The sequence below is a fragment of the Drosophila bipectinata genome, chromosome 3R (assembly GCF_030179905.1).
Source record: "Drosophila bipectinata strain 14024-0381.07 chromosome 3R, DbipHiC1v2, whole genome shotgun sequence".
Classification (NCBI taxonomy): domain Eukaryota; kingdom Metazoa; phylum Arthropoda; class Insecta; order Diptera; family Drosophilidae; genus Drosophila; species Drosophila bipectinata.
In genome coordinates, this window is record NC_091739.1 from 26,331,018 (window position 1) to 26,356,463 (window position 25,446).

Consider the following 25,446-nt stretch of genomic DNA (forward strand, 5'->3'; position numbering starts at 1 on the left):
GTATTTTATGCTGCTCGAGCTCCTCTTCCTTTCGTTGCCATCATTTTTCCCATCAGAGAGCTTCCTCCTCAAATAGTCGTCATAATAATAAAGAACGGAACGAGCGAAACACTCAAATGACATTTGTGGAATTTTAAATTTTGCCACTCGTTGGCAAACGGCGACTGCATTGCAAAGGCTTCATCCCGAAAGGCCGGTGGTTGGCTGGGATGTGGTGGTGCTGCGGTGGCTCTGGCTCGTGTCTTCATCATCAGGCAAGCGACATCGCGTTTTGGCCATTGAACCGCTGCCAAGTATTTTTTTTCGCTTGCTCCTTTTATCAATTTATTTTTGTTTGCGAGTTTTTTTCTTAATATTTTCTTTTTTTTTTGTATATTTTGTTTCTATATTTTTGCTTCTTTTAATTGGCAGCGAACCGCATCGTGTTATAAATATTTTTGGCTCAACATTTTCGTGGTTTTCATTCGTCGTTTGGACATTTTTTGTGTAATTTATGAAGGCTTCTTAGGTGGGCAACCCACTATTTACGATAGGCCAAGACATTTCCTGATTTTTCCTTGGGATGGAACATGAGTTCTAGGTTTTCCAATGTTTGTGTATCATTTTTTAGATTTTGTTTCTATGTTTAATGGTAAATGTCTTTATCAGATACAATTTTGAATATATTTTTAGAGAGAAAAAGGTTTATATTATTAATAATTCCTATTCCAGGACTCTCATGATTTTCTTACCATTTTGTAATATTTATTTTGCTTTCAAATGTAACTTTATTTTTGGCACTTCCTATCTCAATTGCTTGTAATCTAATGATAACACATTGTGCAATATTGTGTAATATTGTTAGCAATGCAGTTGATGGCCAAATCATTTAGACCCTGTTTAACCTTAGTTAACTTTGGCCTTATCAATGGCCTTATCAAGACAGTAATGGCCTTGTCCGCAGTGGGCCAGTACCTGGAAGTGCCTGAAGAGACCCTCAGTTTAATGCGCATTACTCACACAGTTGATCAAGTGCAAGTGGCCACTAAATAGGGCTATGACGGGTGCGGGGCAAAGTGTCAGCTTTTCAAATAACTAGAAACAATATAAATATGCAATAAACTGCGGAAAATAACGGCATTCATTAACGATAGCCGAGCAATTCTATAAAAATACCCATACAGAGCCACCAATTGCGCAATCTTTAACACTTGACCATGCACTTACTCCCTCTATCTCTGTCTATCCCACACTATCTGTCTCTCTCTATGATATTTGTAATGGCTTTTTTCCGATTTTATTTTTTTTCATATTTTTTTTCTTGCTTTTTTTCTTCATGGCTGTTAAACGCGCATTAAGTATACGCATTGTTGGCCTGTGTTGGGGTTTTATTTTTTGTTTTTTTGCGGCGCATTTTATTTGGTGTAAAGTGCATTTAAATGTAAAACAAAACAATAACATCAAAACACTATAAAACCTAATAAAATCAAAGCGATACAAGTTTTTTTTTTCTTTTGAGAAATGGTACGTGCAAATACTGGAAATAATCAAAATCAGCCAAAAATCAAAAAATCCAAATGGCACTCAAAGATCGAAAACGAGAACGAGAACAAGAACCAGAACGAGATCAGCACTCTAAGATTGCCGTGCACATAATATTCGTTTATAAATAAGCATTAACCTTGCCCAGCCGTAGTCCCCCTCCTATCGTATCTCCTTGCCACTGTAGTAGCGCTTTCAGCAGACCATGCCGAGCTATTCGGCGAATTTATTTCTATTATTTGCATGCAACTCTCAGTCGGTTTGGACCCACAACACTTACTATATATGCCGGCGTACTGCGTAGTATTCATTTGCCTTGCCGGGCGGAACACGCCCCCTTTTTTTTATGTATTTACTTTTTATTTTATTTATTTTTTTTTTTTTAGATTTGTTGCCCTCGGTTCTTGCTGATAAAAAGCAAAAGGCGACACGGAAGCAATAGCCACGCCCCCGTTTTTCGTGACATTAGTTTGTTTTTCGAAATATTAGTTAAATGGTTTTATGGCTCAGTAGGTTACGAGTTTTCCTACAAGTGTCTCGATAGTGTAACGACATTACTCAACATTCTGGCCCTTACCAAGTGCGATGTAATGCTTTATTTATTCTTTACTTTAATTGCATTTATATAATTTGTGAAGGGCTTGAGTTGAGTTATTAGATAATTTTTTGACGCAACTATTAATGAAAGGCTTAAGTAATTATTGGTTATGGCTATAGAAACAGTATAATCCATTAAATCACCAGATTTTAAAGAACTCTCTATAGACTTTTTAAGTTAGATTCTTTCCTTAAGAAAATCTTAAAGTTTCCATCTCAAAACATATTAACTTGTTTGTCTGTTTATGATCCTCATAACCTTTATTGATTTATGTCGTTGCATAGTTAATTTTTTTCAATAAAACACAACAGTTCCTTATGGTATAAGAGGCTACTAAAAACTGACCTCGTCACCGAGACCCATGGCAAACGATCGCAAATCATTGTTCAATCATGCCACTTACAAATGGTATATGTGTCGGGCCAGACGGGACCCTGTCTAGATCGTAATTATGCGGCTATTAATTATGTTGCACTTGCGGCAGAAAAAGTACTGCGCACGCGGCGTCTCGTTGTGTGAGGTTAGTGGTGTGTTGTAGAATTTCGCGAGCGTTTTTATGGCCTGTTGCACTAATTAATACCATCGCCGCAGGCTGGGTTATAAAAATTCAGCAAAAACTCAAAAATGCATGTACATATCCCCCTTGAAACCCACCGCAACCGCACCGTCGCATGCAAAAATGTATCTCCACAGACGAAATTTATGTGAGTTGCTTAGAATTTTACGATTTGAGCACGAACCAGTACCGGTCGGAATGCAAGTGGCAGTCGGGCATGGCCTTAGACGGAGTCTGGCATTCAGAACTGTGTGTGTCTGGCAATGGGACAGCCCATTCGGCGCTGATCCTCGACCCATCATCCTCATCCCACCCACCTTTCTCTCTACACTTTTTTATGGCCAACAAAAAAGTAAATAGGTTTCTGCTCTGCCTACAAATTATTAATTTCGGTTCGGTCTGCTCTCCGCATATAAATATCAAAGTTTGTCATTTTAATGAACTTCTTTGTTTGCTTTCTATTATTACTTTGTGCGAAACATTGTATATAATCGACTAAATATCGAAATATTGCAGGCCAATCATGGCAGCGCAAATCAAACTGGTTTCTACTCAAAGACAAATCAAACAAAAAAAAACAAGGAATTACTTTATAAATGTTTAAATTATTTATTGAGAAATTATCTCATATGGGTGTTCTACAAAGTAAAACGCCACCAGTCCGAGTGTCTCAGACCAGAAGCTCGAGTCCAGAGGGGGCTTCAATAAATATGCAATAATCATAAGAAAAAGCCATAAAATCAACCAAGATGATGTGGTTGTTCCATTTATGATCAAAAAAAGCTATAAAAGTGAAGCAAAAATAAAGTTGATGAAAGAGGATGATCTGTTATGATTAAAATTTCTAATTTTAAATGTCAGAATTGTTTAGAATTTTTTAATAAAAATGAAACTAAATTTTTCCTTAAGCTTTAAAAGGGTGTGTCTTGTATACCGATGACAACTTCAAATCCCATTGAATGTCGCTCAAAGACCACTTGGCAGAGTTCCGCCCACATTTATCATTCGCCCTGAGGATGGGCAGCCCATTCATGTCCAGTTAATGGCCAAAAAGGAGTGGGAGTTGGCCAAGAACGAGGGCCACAAACTAATGGGGCGGCCACACTAGCTCGTAAATAAAGTTTTGGTGCAAATTACTGGCCTGCTTTCGCTTCCGCTTAAAGAATCGAATCGGAATTGGAAATCATTATTTAATTTGTTGCGCGACTCTTTAAGCCTCGCCTGCCCCAAAATCCAAGCACATAATCAATCAAGGACTCGATTCTAAGAAATCCTTCGGATACCAGCCACATGGGATTTGTCTCTTGTTAGTATTTAATGAATGTCACTCAGTTTCATAAACTTTCAAAAGAATAGCGAATGGCAAACGGCGCGGCGAGCAGCAGACAAACACATTTATGAACTTGGCTCCAATTTTCGTTGCATACATTTTGGGGCAATGTCCTCGCCCGCGCTAAGTAACCACTTACATTTGTGTGTGTATATATGGGTTTTGTGGAAATGTAGAAATTGCACATCATTTGGTCCGATTTCGTTGGCCAAGTGCAATTGCTTAAGTTTGTGTTTGCCTTTTGTTGGTTTCTAGCATTCTTTGTATCCACAGACACTTATGGAGTTCTTATAAATTTCAGACATGCTGACACTTACTGCTTCAAGGGCTCTTTTCTATTTAAAGCTCCTCAGGTGCAATTGAATCGCAACCAGGCAGAAGGGATATATACATACATATATAGCTTTGTCATTTGATTTTCGTTTCCGTTTGGCACGCAGGCGCCAATGTGTCTTGCGATTAATCCTCGCTGGCGGCTTTGTCGCAGAATATCTTCCTATACAGGACCTCCTGCCCTTCAATGCCTTACTGGTATTCATAAAAGTTTGCCGGAAAAAAAATCCCCCAAAAACGAAACCGAAACAGACACGCATCTAAGAAGTAGAAAGAGAAAACTTTTGCAATTCCATATCATATCATCACATCATCATTGCGATGATAATGCCGCCTGTTTTATGTTCACATATCTTTACAGTGTTTGTCCAGGAGGGTGGGGGTGAGTGACAACTCGGTTATATCAGTATGTTTGTCCCATGTCTATGGCTCTTTTATTTAGTTTTGCAGTTTGAAATTGTGTTCCTCTGTTGGTTGTCTCGCCAATGGGTTTTTGATACGGTTTCGATATTGATTTTAGATTGCGGAGCGGCTTAAAGCACTCTGAGACCCTTAATGCTCTTGGGAAGAGTTTAAAGAGCCTCAATATTAACGCATAATATTTCACTTGATTGATCAAGATGGTCTAGGTCATTACTAGGCCATTATCTAATCAATTACGTCTGCCATTAGGTTCTATCAATTTCAATGATTGCCCCAAGTCCGGGGCCCCACGTTGAGATTTCATGTACACGCGCCAGAAATCACATTTGAGAATCCAATCAATACTATACTGCGATCGTGATTCGTTTCCAAATTGATTTTTAAACCGTTTGCCAATTTAATGGCAACTGTCAATGATCTTTTTGGGTAAACAGTGCTCGAATATCATCTGCTGGCATCTCTGAAAGCTCAAATTGTTTAAACAATTAATTAGTCTTGGGTAAACAGTATTGCAGACACCAGATCCCCATCACCATAAATTTTCAATCTTGATTTGTTTAGTCTTTGGCCCACTCGGAGCAAAAGTGTTTACAAATTGGCCAAACAGACAGCTCCCAAAAAAAAGACCGAGTCTGAACCAAACCTACTGGCAATTTTTTTATCCCTCATATTGGACAGTTCAAGGCTGTGTTGCCGGGTTTATACAAATATGAGTGGGATTCCAGATGTAATATTTATTCAATCCATCAGATTCTTAGCACGTTTTCCGCCCACTCGCAAAGTGTTACAGATCAGCACCTTTGCAAATCAATAAAATCCAAACAATTTCCGCCGCATTTCGGAATTCGAATTTCAGTAATTTAATTACCCAGGCAGTCATTTATCAAATCATTAAACTTCTTAGAATTTCGAAGAATTAAATAATCATCTTCTCTTTATAGAATCAGCTTTAATGCAGGATCTTGTTATGCCGAAAGCTGTACACATATATTTTAACCACTGGTTTTGGCCAAAATTCAATTTAACTGCCTAGCCTGGTTGGCAGCAATTAGCCGAATGAATGGTAACCTGTTTGTTGGGCGAACCAAAAAAAAAATTGGGTTGCCGGAGTGTAGAGTGTCGTTTCAAAAATTTATATCTCAATTTCACATCTAAATGCGAATAATCTTTTTTTTTTATTTCCATGCCGAAGTGGTCGGGTGGGAGACTAGCTGTGTGTTCATTTGATTTGTGTGTGAGAATCGCTGCAGCTGTCTGGCATTGGGGCGCTTGTACTTTCCACACCCCACCGCCCATTCAGAGTTTAGCCTTTCCCCATAAACTGATACAGATCAGACTCTTTTACGATTTTTTTTTAGGTTTTTATTGACGTTTTTGGTGCCATTTTTTTTTGTTAAGTCGCGGCCAGCCGCAAACCTTTAAAATGTTTTGAGTTTGATTTAGAAAAAAGGAATTAGATTAAATGATGAGTGAATGACTTTAACAAACTGCTTCAAGGCTGAATATTTATAGAGTATGATCCCTTTTTTTTAAAGCTTTCCTCTAAGGAATCTCTAGGCTCTTTTAAATGACACTTGTTCGCAGATATTAAGGACAACCCAGTTAGCGGCACATGTCGCGATTCAGCTTCTCCATAAGCCGCTCAAATGGCCCAATGAAATATGCATATTTGATACGAGATGACAGCGCTTCACGAGATACATAGAGGCAGGGCTTGCCCTCCTTATAACAGGGGGAGCTGACTGATAGCGCCTGAAGTCACCCCATCGTGGCTTTCAGGAATACTCTCATATGAGGGGAATGAAATGAGCTGGGAGATTTAATATATTTTAGTGCTTCGGTTCCCTTTTTGTCTATCTCTGGCAATTATTCATATAAATTATAAAGAAATGATTCAGAACAAAGTCGGCTAGGCATTCATAAATAAAAGTTTTTCTATAATAATTGTAATTGGTCATTCCGCTTTCCGCTGGAAATATCTTTAACTACAATTTCCCCCTCAACGATCGATCGATATTGGGTCACATTTTTTGCAATTGAATATTCCTAGAAACTTCATTGTGTTTCACGCTCGTTGCACATTAATTGTACAGAATAAGGGCCCACATATCCTTGACTACCGGATCGGCACACCCCATAAATACATGAAAATATTCATTTCTCTGGCTTTTGCTCATTTGCCGCTTCTGGGGAGCAACTAGATTCAATGGAAGCCCAGTTTTTCCATTCCGATTGCTTTTCATGTGCTTGCCATGGGTGCGAATTGTGGAGGCGACGATGGGATGACCTACATACGCATAACTACAAATGCACTTGGGGAAAAGTCTCACAAAAAATATATATATATTTAATAATTATGATTATGAAAAGTAATCACTTCTTAAGGTTATGAAAACTCGATTTTACATTTATAAACCAAAATAATTTAAAAACGAAAACTACTATAAATTTATGTAATATTTTTTCCCCAAATTATCCTCCTCTTCAGCTGAGTAGCCTCGGATAATGCATCTCCTTGGTAACCCATGGCACGTTTTGGGGCCCAGACTTCCTTTAAGCCCCCGGGCAGGTCGACATGTGGTCGCAGTCACCGAGTCGCGTACATATAATATCTCTCTCGATTTAATAGGCCCAATTAGTTAGATGAATTGAGAATGTTCGCAATGCTGGCATGTTCTTTTGGCTTTTTTTTTCTCTGGCCGAGATTTAAGGTTATGAATATTCAATGAAGTGTGTGCCATAAATTATGAATGCCGTTTGTTTGCATTTTTGCCTTGATTTTATGGCCTTGTGGCTACACCCCACTTTGGACTTTATTCGACTGACTTTAAGATTGGCTTTAATCAAAAGATATTTTTAAGAAATGTCCCATCGCCAAGAGTCCCTTTAACTCGTTCCCCAATTGATATATAAACTTTGGAAATTTTATTTGGAAAATATTTTCTCATTACTCACCCACCCACCCACACATTCGGCCAAGACATCCTGTTCCTGGGCGGAAGCTGGTTGGATAATTCTACAATCTGGCCATTAGCATAATCAGAACGTTTGCCAAGTGGATGGAAGCTCCGCAGGAGAAACGAAAATGTTTGAACATTCTCGTCCTGCTGGAGACGCCTCAGTCGGCAGCGCACTTAAACATTTAAATAAAAATGATAACTTTATGCGAAGGGGGTAAAATTAGAGGGCGGAGCCAAACCAAAAAATGTCGTTACAGGACTCTGGACGACCGACGCAACAGCATCCGAATCCGAGTCCCAAACCAATCCTCCTGTCGCCAAGAAAAAGTTTTCGGCAGCCAAATAAAAAAAAGAAGGAAGAAAATTGTTAAGTAAATCCAGCATTAGAGAGTCTGAGGGGATACTGGTACTGTCTGCGAACAGGTTTCAGGTCGTCAGGCGGGCGTCTGTCAGATGCCTGGCATCCCTTTCTCTTTCACGCTTTTGCAACTTGCCACCACCCCCTAATTCCGAGCCACCCACTCACATGTCCTGGCAACGGTGATAAATGGCGCCAATGTGCCGCCTAGAGTCGCGACGCGTCGCAATCGCTTTTTCGGTGACTTAGAAAGGATGTGGGGAGAAAGTGCACTGAGAAAAAATTATTGATATTAAATTATATGATAACCGGTACTTTTGAGATTACACAGAAAGATAGGTCTTTTTGTCGAGTACCGGGAATTAGTAGTAGTTAAGAGCGTTTAATACTTTAAAACATTACCTTTTCCCGTGCATAGATAAACTATTTGATACCCAGTACTTCTAAGATTCTACGGAATGATAGATAATGCTGTGCTGTGAGGTCTTTAAGTAAAGTTAAAACGAGTTCCGAGTAAAATGCTCTAGAGTAGACTGCTTTAAACCTTAATAAATATCGTATAATATTTGTATTAATATTCAATATCTTTCCCGAAGTGTATGCCTTTTACTTTTTATTTTTGTTGGTGGATGGAATCTGTGGAAGGTTGCCTTTTCAGTTAGTTTAGTTTGTAATGCTCCATTTAGTTTTGGCTGCCACTGAAACCATACCTCCCTTTTCCCTTTTTTTATTTAACCGAAGCCCCCTCACCAAAAAAATCCAGCTGATGACAAATCCACACTAAACGTGTTTGATTCTATTTGTTTCTGGTATTTCTATTTCACTTTTTTTTGCACCCGATGACAAGTAATTGTCGTTGTTTGTTTTTTTTATTTTACCTAGACAGAGTTGGGAGTTATTGGTCGGGATTGGGTTGTGTAGTCGATGTCGATTTGCTGTCATTACGTTGCTTACACGCGGTTATTTATGACAATTGTTGGAAAATATGAATTGACAGCGACGGGGACTACGACTACGTCGAGGATGACGACGACGACAGCAGTGAAGACATCTTCCAATTAGAGTGTATATATGTGAATGTGGCGGGATCCTGTGCGTTCTGCACACCATAAAAATGTCGACAGACAATTGAATGGCACAACCGGAGAAATACGAAAGGAAACGCAGCCACCATTTCAGTTTTTCCCATTGAAGCAATTGCTTACAAATTGTTACATCAGCGCTATTGGGGTGTGAGAGATCCTTAGACAAAAAGCCAAGGGATTTGCAAATTTTGCACATTTTATTTCTTCTAAAAAAATTGGCGTGTCTCTAAAATATACTTTGCTCTCGTTACAGAACTCTATACGTCACAATCTGTCGCTGCACAATCGCTTCATGCGCGTCCAGAACGAGGGCACCGGAAAGTCCTCCTGGTGGATGCTGAATCCCGAGGCCAAGCCCGGAAAATCGGTACGGCGCCGTGCCGCCTCCATGGAGACGTCCCGGTACGAGAAGCGCCGAGGCAGAGCCAAGAAGCGGGTGGAGGCATTGAGGCAGGCCGGAGTTGTTGGCCTAAACGATGCCACGCCCTCGCCGAGCAGCAGTGTCAGCGAGGGGCTGGATCATTTTCCAGAGAGTCCCCTGCACAGGTAACTATTTAATTTGATTTTTTACAATTTTTTAATGAAACTTTTTGATAAATAAAGTAATAACTTTAGCTGATTTTTTAAATGAGAGCCTTAGATTTAAAATGGTTAAAACTAGTCACTTTTTTTAAGTTTAAAAGGCATGTTATTTTATTAAGCTTAAGTAGTTAAAGAACTTAAAATAGCGAGAAATTACTTTTTAGTAATAGTTTGTAAGGTTCTCAAGTCCCTTTAGATATCGCTTTTGAAGCATGATTTTAAAATTATTTTAAACTTTATAATAATCAGCGCTTAGGCTTTACCCATTTGAAAAAATTGGCAAGTTTTTAGAATTTTTAAGACTTTTATCAAAATGATTTTCACTTGTCTTGTGTCTTTACTCTGGTCACTAAGTTTGTCAAGACTTTAAGTTTTAGTTTCAGTTTAAGTGATTTATTTTATTCGAATTTTTTATTTATTTGTTTGTTTCCGTTTTTTTCTCCCTCTTTGTTTTTTCGTGCAATGATGATGAAGTGGCGGTGGCTTCCAGCTGTCGCCCGACTTCCGGCAACGCGCCTCATCCAACGCCAGTTCCTGCGGACGCCTAAGTCCGATCCGTGCCCAGGATCTCGAGCCCGACTGGGGATTCCCGGGTGTCGACTACCAGAATACCACGATGACACAGGCCCTCGAGGAGCTCACCGGCTCCATAGCGGACGAGCTGACGCTGTGCACCCAGCAGCAGCAAGGGTCAGTTCCCGATGACGGTTTTTTATTTCATTCTTATAAATGTCACGACCCCCCAATAACCTTTGAAAAAGAAACAAATCCTTTTATGTTGTTCAATTTACGTTGTAAACATAATTTGTTGCATGTCCTCCTTGACACTCCACCAAAAGCTTGGCATGCTGCAGAATTACTCTTGATATGATATGTGGCAGCTTCCAATCAGACAGATCTATAAAGTCACCTTCTCTTCTCTTTCTTGCCACCCAACGATCGTACGGCTGGAGCAGGTTCAGCGCCGCCTCGGGCCTCCCCACACAGCCTCCTCCGCCGCCCTACCAGCCGCCCCAGACGCAGCCACAGCAGCAGCAGGGCCAGCAGCCCTCGAACTACGCCCTGAACGGCCCCGCCCCCGGCTACAACACGCTGCAGCCACAGACCCAGTGCCTGCTTCACCGCTCCCTCAACTGCAGCTGCCTGCACAACGCCAGAGATGTAAGTAATAAATAAGAAATTAACATTTTCAAGATTTTGAAGGGGATAGCCCCGAAAAATGGACAAAAAATCTAAAAAATATTCCATTCATAGATTTTGATGCAGGTTTGTAGAGAATCGATCTACAAATCGTTTAAAACATTCCGACCAAGATTCCGATAATTTTTGGCTAAGATATGGCCTTTGCGGTGGGCCATATTAGCCGTCCATGCATTTTTCAACATTTTGAAGAGGATCCCCAGAAAAATGGACAAAAAATCTAAAAAATATTTCGTTTCCAGATTTTGATGCAGATTTGTAGAGAATCGATCTACAAATCGTTTAAAACATTCTGACCAAGATTCCGATGATTTTTGGCCAAGATATGGCCTTTGCGGTGGGCCATATTAGCCTTCCATGCATTTTTTAACATTTTGAAGGGGATGCCCCAGAAAAATGGACAAAAAATCTAAAAAATATTTCGTTTCCCGATTTTGATGCAGATTTGTAGAGAATCGATCTACAAATCGATTAAAACATTCCGACCAAGATTCCGATGATTTTTGTCCAAGATATGGCCTTTGCGGTGGGCCATATTAGCCTTCCATGCATTTTTCAACATTTTGAAGGGAATCCCCAAAAAAATGGACAAAAAATCTAAAAAATATTTCGTTTCCAGATTTTGATGCAGATTTGTAGAGAATCGATCTACAAATCGTTTAAAACATTCCGACCAAGATTCCGATGATTTTTGGCCAAGATATGGCCTTTGCCGTTAGCCATATTAGCCTTCCATGCATTTTTCAACATTTTGAAGGGAATCCCCAGAAAAATGGACAAAAAATCTAAAGAATATTTCGTTCCCAGATTTTGATGCAGATTTGTAGAGAATCGATCTACAAATCGATTAAAACATTCCGACCAAGATTCCGATGATTTTTGTCCAAGATATGGCCTTTGCGGTGGGCCATATTAGCCTTCCATGCATTTTTCAACATTTTGAAGGGAATCCCCAAAAAAATGGACAAAAAATCTAAAAAATATTTCGTTCCCAGATTTTGATGCAGATTTGTAGAGAATCGATCTACAAATCGTTTAAAACATTCTGACCAAGATTCCGATGATTTTTGGCCAAGATAGGGCCTTTGGCGTGGGCCGTATTAGCTTTACATGCATTTTTCAACATTTTAAAGGGAATAGCCCTGAAAAATTAACGCATTCCGGTCAAGAACCGGATGAATTCCAAATTACATATCTTGAATATAGATAACCCTATAATATAAACATATCTATTTTCAGGGCCTCTCGCCGAACTCAGTTACCACAACAATGTCGCCCGCCTACCCGAACAGCGAGCCATCCTCGGACTCGCTAAACACTTACAGCAACGTGGTGCTCGATGGTCCTGCGGACACTGCCGCATTGCTAGTGCAACAACAACAACAGCAGCAACTTGGGAACCTTGAAGGTAACATCGACAACCTCTGAAACTTTAGCACTTTCTTTATCTGTACTCCTCTATCCTGCTTATCTTCCCTCTAACCGTCTGCGAAACTCCAACCTATCTCGATGCCCAAAACCGAAATTTTAGATAATAACTGCGCCTCTACTTTGATAGGACAATGCCTGGAGGTGCTCAATAGCGAGGCGCAGCCGATTGACGAATTTAATCTGGAGAACTTTCCCGTGGGGAACCTCGAGTGCAACGTCGAGGAGGTAAAGTAGTCCTACCGTATTTCTTTAATTGTAATGAATTAATTTAACTTTCTATTGCAGCTGCTACAGCAGGAGATGAGCTATGGTGGCTTGCTGGACATCAACATACCTCTGGCATCGGTCAACACCAACCTGGTAAACAACAGTGCCCCCATTAGCAACATCACCACCTCGACCGGCACCAGTCTCGCTCTGAACCAGCTGCAGGCCCAGCTGCAACAGCAACAACAGCAGCAACAGCAACTGCAACAGCAGCAGCAACATCAGCAACACCAGCAGCAACAGTTGCTCCTGAATAACAACAACAACACCAGCAGCAACAACCTGGAATTGGCAACACAAACGTCCAGCACAAATCTGAATGCCAGAGTTCAATATTCGCAACCGAGTGTGGTGACCTCACCGCCCTCCTGGGTGCATTAGATGATGGCTAAAAGTCGATTAAGGATCCACGATCTGTAGTCGATGTATGGTTATCGTTGTGTGAGTGTGCGCGAATGAATGTGTGTGTTATTTGTATCGCCAATGGAACGCTTTAAAACGCTAACTCTAAGGACAATAGTGTAAAGTTGTAAGCAGCCGTAGATGGGAACTGGAAACTGGTAACTGGTAACTGGTAGCTGGAAACTAGAGTCGGAATCAGAGGAGCAGCTGCAGGATCAGTGAGCAGTAAGACGCAGCTGGACCGCCACTAAAAAGTTTACAAAGTATGTATAGAAGTCGGTTTCCATCTACATCATCGCTAAAAGCCATCCAATGTGACGGCATAAATTATGTTAATAATCTCATTTCACGGCGCTCGTTTTATGAATATGTAAAAAAGTGCCACAGTGTCCGGATTCCGGAAGCCACCCTCCTTCTTAGTTGGAGGACTTTTCTTACCCTCCTCCTTTCTTGTTATCCTGCTGCTACTTCGTGTCCTGTTTTATACACAAATCGTCTTCATTTGACTCCAGTTCACTCAATGAATCTTTTATGGACATTCTTTCGGCATTTCGTGTACTTATGCTTATTTTTCTTTCGTTTTTGCTCTGCTACTCGAGGGCAATTACAAGCGTTCAATTATCATAATACATTGACAAAAGCCAGAGCAACAAACACAAAAAAAAAACACCGGAAAACGATGAAGAAACTGCCTTTAAGTCCTTTTCAATTTCAATTTGTCCGGACGCTTTTTAAAGCGCACGAAACGGGAAGGCGGTGGCGGAACAACTCAAATTATAGCAAATTAAGTCAATTTACCTAAGCCATGAAATATGTAAGAGGCCACTTTGCTACCTTGGCAGGACGATCCGCAGGATACGTGGCCGATGGGCCGCTGGGCGGCTTGCTTCCTTGTGTGCTCCCGAAGTCCCTCCCCGTTTTTGCGCTAATTTGACTAGCCAAGCAGAGACTCTGAGGGAAAATACCCCCAAGGTATCGCGCCCTGGCCATGCAAACCGCGGCGAAAATTCGTCAAGGCAACTACGCCCCTCCTCCGGACCTTTTTGCGGGTCTGGAAAGGACTGTCGTCCGAAAGCAAATGCTGAAAAATTAATTACGTCCTTAGGGTGACTTATGCATGCCACTGATATTCTATCTCTGACCCGGCTCACCTGGGGGAGCTTGGAGGAGGGTTTCGCTCAAATCAAGCGTGTTAAACGCTGCTAATATTGAAAAATTACACCGACGAGCGGCTGGGTGGGTGATTGTTTATTAATGGCAGCTTAAGTTTTAAATACTTTCATATCTAATATAATTTATACAGATTTTGAGTTACAAATGTAATCAGATTTCTTCCAACTATGAAGTGTCCTAACTTACAACCATTTTGTGTCCAGAAATGACTAATTCTACTTAACATTCCTTTGTATTTTTTTTTATTTCAATGTCACCGCTCATTTTTGCTTTGTCGCAAACTTTATGAAGCGCAGGACGAAACCTTTGTCCTGGCCGCACACTCCCACAAATTGAATTCCTCGCTAAGTTCTGCTGTAAGCCAACAATTAGAAAACAGCAAAGCGACCAGAAAAAGCAATACTTGGTAAAAAGAAAGAAAAAAAATAAAAAGAAACCCAGTTGCTAAAGGACAAAGTTGTAACTTTGTCAAGTTTGGCGCCAATCGCATGACGTGCTAATAAAATAAAATTGCCAGAGAAGGCGGGGAATGAAATGATTTCGAAATTTATGCCAAGTGCAAACTTTTTTGTTTGGCGAGGATTTGACTTTGCCTTCGCTTCATTTGACTGAATAATTTGAATTGCATCAGAATCTGGAGTATCAGGAGAAGAAGCCAGTACTGGGGATTGTATTCAAGGATTTCCATTTCTTTCACTTTTCATAATTCATCCAACTGACAGGTGCTAGAAATTCTTTCTTTTGTATTATGCTAATTCCTTAAAGTTTCAAGCAAAGGGACGCTGGCTAGGCTTATTGAATATTTAATAAAAAAATATTCCATTGAAATTATGTAACTTTAAGCAAGTGGTGGCGAGTTCTTATTAGACACATGCCACTCAATAAGTTGCCGCAGCATCTGCCTCGAAGGAGTCTGTATGAAACGCTGAAAAATGTTAAATGGGGGAGAGAGGTGGCGAAATCACATCATCGTCCGCAGATTGAGTGACTTGACACATAATAAAGTCACACTCAAATTATGGCTGGAGCTGCTGTGCCACCACGGGGCATGCCCCTCTTTGAAGAGCAAGCACTGGAAAAATATGACAAAAGAAGTATATTCCAAATTAACTATAAAGCTCTTGAAACAAATGGTTTCGTTTAATACTTATGTAGAAGGTTTCCTATTACGTCTAGCCCTTCTTGAATTTATTTAAAATATGTATCTCACACAAATTTTTTCCAAGTGCATATTTAACGGAGGGCACAGGTTGGTTGTCCTGGTGAAACCGCGCGTGAAACACAAAGGCATTTTCAGGCAATTTATTAGTTGACAAAAAAAAAATGGAGGAAAAAAAAAAAAAAACAGCAAAGGAAACGAAAAAATGGAAAAAATGTGCGGCTTCAATGTCGCGGCCTATGTTTCGCCTTGGCAACCGGATTCAAGGACCAAGGAACATCGCCGCAGGACCGCAACTTTCGTTTAGGTGTTGAAACTTGTCCGCAACTCGCTGAATAATTCAGAGACCGCAAACTTTTTTCTCTGGCACACATTTTATTAAATTTTAATGCCAGTGCATCATTAATAAATTCCCAGCGGTGGTGGCGGCCGTCTCAGGAAGTTTGAATAAATTGAATTAGCGACAGAAAATGTCCTGCGGGAGCTAATCCCGGCACATTGTTTGAGAAACTTTGGACAGGTTTGGCCGACCAACTCGGCCACCAAGTGTCAGAACTAATTGTCCAAGTGCCGGAAAATTTTAAGAACAAAGTGGTAGGGCAAAGAAAAAGAAGGTCCCTGCATTGGCATTCAAATGAAAATTTCATTATCCTGGCGGCAACGGGAAATCAATTTGTCAGCGTGGGGAAACCAATGCGCTGCGCGACTTCATAATACAAATTGTCAGCAATTTAATAACATTTAAGCTGCCAACGTCGGTAACAATGATAAGCGAGGCCAGACTAGGATACACGCAAGGACCTCTTGTGGGCGGGTTAGGTGGGTGGAAAAGGTCCTTGCGCCAGCAAACCGCATTTACACTCACTTAACTCGACACGATGCGGAGGTCGCTTTCCAAAGGAGGGAAAACAATTGCCAAGCCCGGCAGCAGGAGTAGCAAGGGAAACCGAAGGGAAAACGGAAAACGGCTTGTGTACAAGCTGCTTAAGGTCCTTAAGGACACCCAAGCACACAGACACACAAGCACGCACGTTCAAACAAATAAAGCTCTGCCAGCGTTTTAAACACTTGTTGCATGGACAAAGGATAATGACGTGACAGGAGCTAGAATTCGCACAGAAATACCCACAAGTCATACACCTCAACATGCACAGGAAAAATAGGTCCTTAATCTGTCAGATTAAATGTTCTATAAAATATAACTTATGCTTCTTAGATTTTCTCTGTGTAAGTAATAAAGCAAACAACCAGCACACTTTGTAATAAAACTGCAGGATAGCAAGAAGGCAGAAACAGGAGCTGTGAAGAAAGGGCAAAGGGCAAACACCTGCCGGCGTTTATTCCTGCCCATCCGGCCGTGAAAGGCCCAGCAAATATGCCTGTGGTGTGGCACAACTAATCACAGCCCGTTCACCACACACTCACCAGCAGTCGCATACCAAAATCAACGCCCCTCTCTGGGTCCTGAGGGTGTCGCCATAAAGCGCTCATAAGTAGGCAATAGTCTTCACACTCCCTCGCCCGAGACGTACAGCTGTCTCGTAAAATTCAATTGCAAGTCATAAAAACTGCGCGCGTGATCTACATACCGAATATAATTTAAAGCTGTAACTAATAAAATTGCCAGCGATAAGCGAGAAGCTTTGATTTTTATGTTCGCGAGGGCGACAACAATTTGCCACCAAAAAAAGGGAATTTATTCGTTATGGCCACGAGTGGCGTTTCCAAGCACAGGACTAAAATCTTATTTTAAATGTTTAGCGCCGTCGTTTTTATGGCATAATTTTCGGCCATTTCTGTAGTTGGCCTCCGGAAATTTGCATAAAAATTGCCAATGCTATGGCGGGGGGTCCTTTATCTACATGCCATCAGACTACTTATGAATATTTCTGATTCCGAACAAGAGCCTGCCAAGTGTCAAGTGCTATTATGTCCCTTCAAGAAAAAAGGAAAATCTGAATAAATTAGCCACTCCTAGGGAGGGGGAAGGCTGTCTTGGTCACTGTTGAAGCAAGCTGATTGTCCTTTTATTAAGTGTTAATGTGGGACTGATTTACCCAGAAAATCTTTAAAAATTCTTTAATAAAATAAATTCTTTCTTTCGTTTCAGGATAAATCTGGTCGCTTTTAATCTAACATACATACACTACAAATACATAGATATACAATTACAAATATATATATATGAATATAATATGCATTAAACATACAACCGAAGCATACAAATAATACCAATTAATCACCAATAATTAGATGCTACAATTAGTGAAATTCTCTGTGCTTGGCAATGCAAAAGGAAGCAGTCATCTGGCAGGAGAGAACCTTGAATTCAATTGAGAAAATGGTTAGTCAATAAGTTGAACACTGTACATATTAATTCTAATACCCTTGACGTTATAAAAACAAACTATAATAATAATTCTGATAACTAAAAACAAAACAAGCGTAAAACGTAAACTAAATGTTCGAAAAAAAAACGGAAAAAGCATAAAAAATAGCTATCAAAAAAGAAAACAAATAAAATCAATGTATGAAATCGAAAACAAAGGAAATTAGCACAATTATGTAATAATTTATGCTTAATTAATGTATTTAATTGAAAATCTAATTATAATTGTATATTTTTTCTATAAACGAGCGAGCAAACCCTTAAAGAATGAGAAACTTGTGTAAAAATTATTTTTAAGATTTGCAATGGAATACGTAATTACATTTTCTGATTAGTTAGCTCAGCTCACATCAGGACAGATAAAAAAATTCCCAATTTCCCCCCGAAGAGCGTAATGCACTTTTGTTAAACTTTGCAAAAAACATATGTAGATGGTAAAAGTTAAAGAAAATTATGAAATACATCCAATTGAAATGTCATATATTAGTAAATGTAAATGTTGGTAGAAAAAAAACCAGGGACCTTACGAATAATAATTTCTTCAAAATAAAAAAACTGAAATACTTATTTTTCAATTTAAAATTTAGAGAATACCAATTTTGAAGTTTCAAAGCAACTTTTCAGATAGCTTTTGTTAAAATTTGTAAGTTATTTCAAATCTATTATTTTTTTATGGTCCCATGAAACTAAAATTTAAATTCGAAATCTAAAAAAAATATCCACAAAACCAAACAGAACTAAGAACAGAAAATTAAAAGCAAATAAATGCGCATTATTGTGTACTATTATGGGCTAAATGTTAATTATTAACTAGATTGTAAAATTCAAATGTAGTTCATACTATTTAAAATGCAAAAACGGAGTGAAGATGAATAAACTGACGATTGAATATAAGAAAACGGTTAACCTGTGTTTCATTTCATACATTTACAATTTATTGGTAACAAATATTAAGAATCGTACATTTTCAAACTCTTTCAAACTCGTTTTTGAAATTTTCAAAGTTTCTTTTGACGTTTTCGAAAAAGCTCGATTTCAGTCCCAATTTTTTTTCCTACATTTCAGTATGTAGAAATTCAGTAACACACTTCGGTATGTAGAAAATGTTAGGGCGGCATGTAAAATAGAGTTGCCAACCGTTTGGGACAAAGCGCCATCTGCTGTCCCCGAGAGGAAATTAAAATTTACCCGCACTATTCCGGGGGACATTTTTATGAAGTATATTTCATTTTAAACGAAAAAAAAGGATTTTTTTTTTATTTTATTGTTTTTGGAAATATTTTTCTCCACGCTGACTACCTCCATTCTGGGATTAAAATTGCCAAAGTCCATCTGGGCGAAGGTGAAAGTCATCCGGGAGATTCAGGTGCATCCTGGTCAAAAGCAAGTGAAACTTCTCTACAGGCACCAACCAGAAACTATAAAGGATGTTGTTTCACATCTCACCCGCAACTCCCAAAAACATCTGGTAAGAGCAGTATAACGCTAAATATATAAATAAAAAATGAAATGTTAAATTAATAAATACTCGTCGAAAAAAACCGGCAAATAGTTTCAACAGATTAACCCACAGGTTATCATCCAAAAGCGACGAAGCTCTAGAGTATTGTGGGCCGATGAAACAGTCTTTTGTCGACAATGATGGGCACCAGAACGTGTACTTACTTCCTGCTGCTGCTTGGAACTTGGAGCGTGGCATCCAGCTCAGATGTTAATACACGAATCCTGGAAAGTATCCCTGGTTATGTCAACACCTCTGCCGATCCCTGTAGGGACTTTTACCAGTACATCGGTGGAAACAAAGCAAAGCGCCATGAGACGCGTTACACAAATCAATTAGGTAATTAATGTCTCACCATATTTAAAGGGCCTTTAATTACATTTTTTTCTTTACTTCATTACCTAGGAGAAATCAGAGAAAAGGTTAACCAGAGACTAGTTCCGATCTTTGAAGACCTGCGCCAACGAAAATTCATCGATGAGCTGGGCGTGGAGGAGAAAGTGTGGCGTTTCTATAAGAGTTGCGAGAGAACCATTAATGCCACTGGATCGGAACGCTCTTATTTGAAGCTAGTGGCACCGTCAAAGGACCTCGACTGGCCCCAGTTTGCTTCAAGTCCTAGTCAGTGGCGGAGTGCAAGGTTCAACTTGATGACCACCCTGGCTAATTTACGAAACTACGCCGTGAACGATATATTTTTCAATACCATTTTGGCTAGTGATCAATATAATACTAAACGCCAACTGGTGACTATTGACGCGCCCCATAACGGAGAAAAACAAGCACCATTTCTCAGTGAGTCTTCGTTGAAGGAACTTCTAATCCGATTAGATGTTTCTCTCCTAAGAGCTACTTACCTTGCCAAAGCTATCTGCCTGCTGGAGAAGGAAATTCGCCAGTTGCCCCAAGATTTTGAGTTTTTTCCGACGATCATTACTGTGTCTGAAATGGAGGATGAAGCAAATGGAGGGCTGCGCTGGAGAAAATTTCTCAAGACGTACACTCAGCGAGACATTGACTCTGACTTTGAGCTTCAGGTGTATAACATTGAGTATTTCCGAGGCTTGGGTCATCTTCTGAAAAAATACGACAACGAGGTTATTGTCTCCTACATCATGGTCCGATTTGTGGATTTCGTGACAAACGCCGGGTATTATCCCACCGGGGACAACTCCTATGATTGTATAAACGTCGTGGGATACCAAATGCAGTTCGCCACCAAGTTCTTGTACGAGAATCGCTACTTGGGAGAAGGAGAGCTCCAGAAATATACGTCAGAAATCCAACGAATTTTTCAGGCGATAAGCACCAAGCTTTTAAGGAAACTGGAGGAGAATCACTTCCAACTGACCGATACGCAGAATGCAGCTCTACAGGCCAAGTTGGTAACATTGGACCTAAACTTTAACAATATGCCATCTATTATAAGTCACCGGCTGTTCGTTCAAGCGTTTTACCAAGATCTAGAGCTGACTGGCGATGAAGACTACCCCGCTGCTCAGTTGAAAGTCCTGAAGTCAACTGCTGCGAGGGAAATAAGTAACTTAAATGAACCCACGCCCAGAGGATCTGCTTTCTTTTCAATAAATTCGCTCGAATATGACTACTACCCAACAACGAAGATAGATCTTTTGAACACATTAATCATCGAGTCCGCGGTCCTGCAGGAGCCATATTTTGCTTACGACAGCCACGATATCTTCAAAGTCAGTTTCCTGGGCGTTATAATGGCCGCAGATATTATTTCTCAGTTCCTTCCATGTCAAATATTTTTTGACTCGCAAGGCAACATCAACGATTTGTTCAATAATTTCTATGAAATTCAGCATTTTGCTGATGGTTTAGAGTGCGTTAATAAATCCCAGCCAGAATATCCGTTTTTTAATATATTCCAAATGACTGGAATACAGCTTGCCTTTGACACCTATTTCGACTCGGATTCAACATTCAACCAGACGCAGCCGGAATTTACTTCGATTCCCCTGAAGAAGCTGTTCTTTCAAAATTCTGCCAAAATCATCCTCAACGGTTATATACCGAATATTGGAGAAGGTGAGGATCCTGAGGAAACGAAATTGAAGGAGATTTTTAGGAATACAAAAGGCTTTTCGGAGGCCTTCCAGTGTCCTAAGTCGGAGGATAGTATGAATCCATCTGTCAAATGTAAATTCTTTGAATCGTAAATGTACTTCTGTTTTTAAATTCATTAATGTTAATACCTTGCTTTGATATACTTATAATAAAACTTTGCGAATATTAATAGTATGTTTTCAAGTCTTTTGCCTATCAATTTTTACACAAAGCGCCAAAGCGCCATTTGCTGTCCCCGAGATGAAATAAAAATTTACCCCGCACAATTCCGGGGGACACTTTTGAGGAAATGTATTTCTTTTTAAGAGAGAGACAAAATTTTTTTTTTTTTTATTCTACACTATTCTACATACATTCTGGGATTCGAATGGCCAAAGTCCATCTGGTCAACGGTTAAGGCCATCTTGGAGATTTATGTGCAAGCTTCTCTACCGGCAGGCACCTACCAGAAGCGCTAAAGGATGTTGTTTCACATACCACCCGCAACCCTCAAAACATCTTTGGCCCAGACTGTTCTGGTGCCGTGCCAATCCTGTCTTTCTTGATAACTTAATATAGTTGATATGATACTTGAAGTTGATATAGCCTTGCAGTTAGAACCGGATATATATCGCAAACATCGGATATAGTTGGCCGATCTTTATGAGAATATCATATTATAACCCAATTTATTACAATACAAAATCAATAAAAGTGCCAAACTTCTATCTTCACATATACCAAAGTTGGTATTTCTACCAAAAACCATTTCCGATCGTTCAGTTATATGGCCGCCGTAGGATATAGTCGGCCGAGCCTTACGAAATTTTGCATGTCGTATTATTTTGCCAAAAATAGCTTTCATGTTAAATTTGAACTCTCTAACTCTAAAAACACCGAAGTTATACCATTTCCGATCAATCAGTTATATGGCAGTTACAGGATATAGTCGGCCGATCCCGGTATATAAGTCGGAACTTATATACTGCGTGCAAAGGATAGAAGGGTGTGTGCAAAGTTTCAAGTCGATAGCTTTAAAACTGAGAGACTCAAGAATGAAACTTAAAACTGATCAAGAATATATATACTTTATAGGGTCGGAGATGTCTCCTTCACTGCGTTGCACACTTTTGACTAAAATGATAATACCCTCTGCAAGGGTATAAAAATTGGATTGAGGAAGGCCGACTCAGTTGCCGATCGTCACTTTTTCAAACAAGATACCCTGCCTCAGAAGCTTTTAACTTAAACAATTCTAAAATTCGTTGACTACTTCAAGTGGCCCTTGTGTAGCCAGAATTTATCTGGTACAATTGTTCGAAATCATCTATAAAATTAATATCTGTTCGCTAATTAATACCTTCACTTAAGAGTTTCATTGGCCACTGAAGTCAACCCATGTTCGAAGGGTGAGCTTTTAATGCTTAATGAGAAAATTGAAAACCTTCAAAGTAAAATAAACTTAAAGTAACTCTTTTAAAAAACAATTTTACTAAATGGTAATGGCTAAATAGCTAAATACTTTCTCCTCTTATATGACAAGAATATATAAGATTATTCAATCCCCTTTTCTAAGTAGTAACAAGATGATTACTACTGTCTAAGTAGTTATAAGATGATTAGAAATCCTATAAGAAATAAGATTTAATTGAGATAAATTGTGTAACCTAAAACTATAGACAATTTCCATTTGTTTCATCCGATTACATTAAAGCTCTAATTAAATTTTATAAAGCCAATATTTTACAATTAGGACTCAAAATGTAGCGTTTTTAGCGTTTAATATATAAATAAAAAATAAAATGTTAAATTAATAAATATGAATGGGTTATCGCCTTGGAGGAGAGCCAAGGCTTAGAGACAGATTTTTGGGTGCTCGCCGAAAAAAACAGGAAATAGTTTCAACAGTTTGACCCACAGGTTATCATCCAAAATCGTCGAAGTTCTAGAGTATTGTGGGCCGATGAAACAGTCTTTTGTCGACAATGATGGGCACCAGAACGTGTACTTACTTCCTGCTGCTGCTTGGAACTTGGAGCGTGGCATCCAGCTCAGATGTTAATACACGAATCCTGGAAAGTATCCCTGGTTATGTCAACACCTCTGCCGATCCCTGTAGGGACTTTTACCAGTACATCGGTGGAAACAAAGCAAAGCGCCATGAAACGCGTTACACAAATAAATTAGGTAATTAATGTCTCACCATATTTAAAGGGCCTTTATTTAAATAATATATTTTTCTTTACTCTATTACTTAGGAGAAATCAGAGAAAAGGTTAACCAGAGACTAGTTCCGATCTTTGAAGACCTGCGCCAACGAAAATTCATCGATGAGCTGGGCGTGGAGGAGAAAGTGTGGCGTTTCTATAAGAGTTGCGAGAGAACCATTAATGCCACTGGATCGGAACGCGCTTATTTGAAGCTGGTGGCACCGTCGAAGGACCTCGATTGGCCCCAGTTTGCTTCAAGTCCTAGTCAGTGGCGGAGTGCAAGGTTCAACCTAATGAACACCCTGGCCAATTTACGAAACTATGCCGTGAATGATATATTTTTCAATACCATGTTGTTTAGTGATTTTTATAATACTAATCGCCAACTGGTGACTATTGACGCGCCCCATAACGGAAAAAAACAAGCACCATTTCTCAGTGAGTCTTCGTTGAAGGAACTTCTAATCCGATTAGATGTTTCTATCCTAAGAGCTACTTACCTTGCCAAAGCTATATGCCTGCTGGAGAAGGAAATTCGCCAGTTGCCCCAAGGTATTGAAGTTTTTCCGACGATCTTTACTGTGTCTGAAATGGAGGATGATGCAAATGGAGGGCTGCGCTGGAGAAAATTTCTCAAGACGTACACTCAGCGAGACATTGACTCTGACTTCGAGCTTCAGGTATATAACATTGAGTATTTCCGAGGCTTGGGTCCTCTTCTGAAAAAATACGACAACGAGGTTATTGTCTCCTACATCATGGTCCGATTTGTGGATTTCGTGACAAACGCCGGGTATTATCCCACCGGGGACAACTCCTATGATTGTATAAACGTCGTGGGATACCAAATGCAGTTCGCCACCAAGTTCTTGTACGAGAATCGCTACTTGGGAGAAGGAGAGCTCCAGAAATATACGTCAGAAATCCAACGAATTTTTCAGGCGATAAGCACCAAGCTTTTAAGGAAACTGGAGGAGAATCACTTCCAACTGACCGATACGCAGAATGCAGCTCTACAGGCCAAGTTGGTAACATTGGACCTAAACTTTAACAATATGCCATCTATTATAAGTCACCGGCTGTTCGTTCAAGCGTTTTACCAAGATCTAGAGCTGACTGGCGATGAAGACTACCCCGCTGCTCAGTTGAAAGTCCTGAAGTCAACTGCTGCGAGGGAAATAAGTAACTTAAATGAACCCACGCCCAGAGGATCTGCTTTCTTTTCAATAAATTCGCTCCAAAATGACTACGAACCAGCAACGAAGATAGATTTTTTGAACACATTGATCATCGAGTCCGCGGTCCTGCAGGAGCCATATTTTGCTTACGACAGCCACGATATCTTCAAAGTCAGTTTCCTGGGCGTTATGATGGCCTCTGATATTATTTCTGAGTTCCTTCCATACCAAATATTTTTTGACTCGCAGGGCAACATCAATGACTTGTTCAATAATTTGGACGAAAACCAGCATTTTGTTGAAGGTTTAGAGTGCGTTAATAAATCCCAGCCGGCATATCCGTATTGGAACATGTTGAGTATCACTGGAACACAGCTTGCGTATGACACCTATTTCGATTCGGATTCAATATTCAACCAGAAGCAGCCAGAATTTACTTCGATTCCCCTGAAGAAGCTGTTCTTCCAAAATGCTGCCAAAATCTTCCTCAACGGTTATCTACCGAAAACTGCAGAAGGTGAGGATCCTGAGGAAACGACTTTGAAGGAGATCTTTAGGAATACAAAAGGCTTTTCGGAGGCCTTCCAGTGTCCTCAGTCCGAGGATGGTATGAATCCACCTGTCAAATGTAAATTCTTTGAATCTTAACTGTACTTCGGTTTTTGAATTTTTTAATGCTATTACCTTACCTAGATATTCTTGTAAAAAAACTTTGCGAAT

The 25,446-nt window shown here is 39.8% G+C and overlaps 3 protein-coding genes across 6 annotated transcripts in view; all 3 read left to right on the forward strand.

The window, feature by feature from the left end:
• Positions 1-18,666, forward strand: part of foxo (forkhead box, sub-group O) — a 30,399-nt gene extending 11,733 nt beyond the window's left edge. For 2 of the 3 annotated variants that reach the window (XM_070280720.1, XM_017236470.3), the window contains exons 5-11: positions 9,418-9,710; positions 10,221-10,436; positions 10,703-10,907; positions 12,186-12,354; positions 12,478-12,602; positions 12,663-13,309; positions 17,489-18,666. In XM_070280720.1, coding sequence (XP_070136821.1) covers positions 9,418-9,710; positions 10,221-10,436; positions 10,703-10,907; positions 12,186-12,354; positions 12,478-12,602; positions 12,663-13,025 — 1,371 coding nt within the window. In that variant the 3' untranslated portion in view covers positions 13,026-13,309; positions 17,489-18,666. The remainder of the gene's footprint in view (positions 1-9,417; positions 9,711-10,220; positions 10,437-10,702; positions 10,908-12,185; positions 12,355-12,477; positions 12,603-12,662; positions 13,310-17,488) is intronic. The other variant, XM_017236472.3, reaches the window with a different exon arrangement.
• Positions 18,667-18,804: 138 nt separating this feature from the next.
• LOC108121766 (membrane metallo-endopeptidase-like 1) lies at positions 18,805-21,533 on the forward strand. Of its 2 annotated transcripts, none has more exons than XM_070281821.1 (3): positions 18,805-19,235; positions 19,320-19,607; positions 19,674-21,533. In XM_070281821.1, exons 2-3 carry the CDS (start codon positions 19,406-19,408, stop codon positions 21,449-21,451), a joined length of 1,980 nt encoding a protein of 659 aa, XP_070137922.1. In that variant the 5' UTR covers positions 18,805-19,235; positions 19,320-19,405; the 3' UTR covers positions 21,452-21,533. The 2 variants fall into 2 exon arrangements, with proteins under 2 accessions (XP_070137922.1, XP_043067903.1); XM_043211968.2 differs by having other exon boundaries at positions 19,341-19,607.
• Positions 21,534-23,310: 1,777 nt separating this feature from the next.
• On the forward strand, positions 23,311-25,374 carry LOC108122234 (membrane metallo-endopeptidase-like 1). The gene is made up of 3 exons (XM_070280704.1): positions 23,311-23,525; positions 23,597-23,986; positions 24,059-25,374. Exons 1-3 carry the CDS (start codon positions 23,324-23,326, stop codon positions 25,372-25,374), a joined length of 1,908 nt encoding a protein of 635 aa, XP_070136805.1. The 5' UTR covers positions 23,311-23,323.
• Positions 25,375-25,446: the final 72 nt, after the last annotated feature.

Coding starts and splice junctions, on each gene's coding strand:
- LOC108122234 (XM_070280704.1), top strand. CDS start 23,324: ATGATGGGCACCAGAACGTGTACTTACTTCCTGCTGCTGCTTGGAACT. Junction 23,526..23,596: donor GCGTTACACAAATAAATTAG/GTAATTAATGTC, acceptor TCTATTACTTAG/GAGAAATCAGAGAAAAGGTT. Junction 23,987..24,058: donor AAAACAAGCACCATTTCTCA/GTGAGTCTTCGT, acceptor ACCTTGCCAAAG/CTATATGCCTGCTGGAGAAG.
- LOC108121766 (XM_070281821.1), top strand. CDS start 19,406: ATGATGGGCACCAGAACGTGTACTTACTTCCTGCTGCTGCTTGGAACT. Junction 19,608..19,673: donor GCGTTACACAAATCAATTAG/GTAATTAATGTC, acceptor TTCATTACCTAG/GAGAAATCAGAGAAAAGGTT.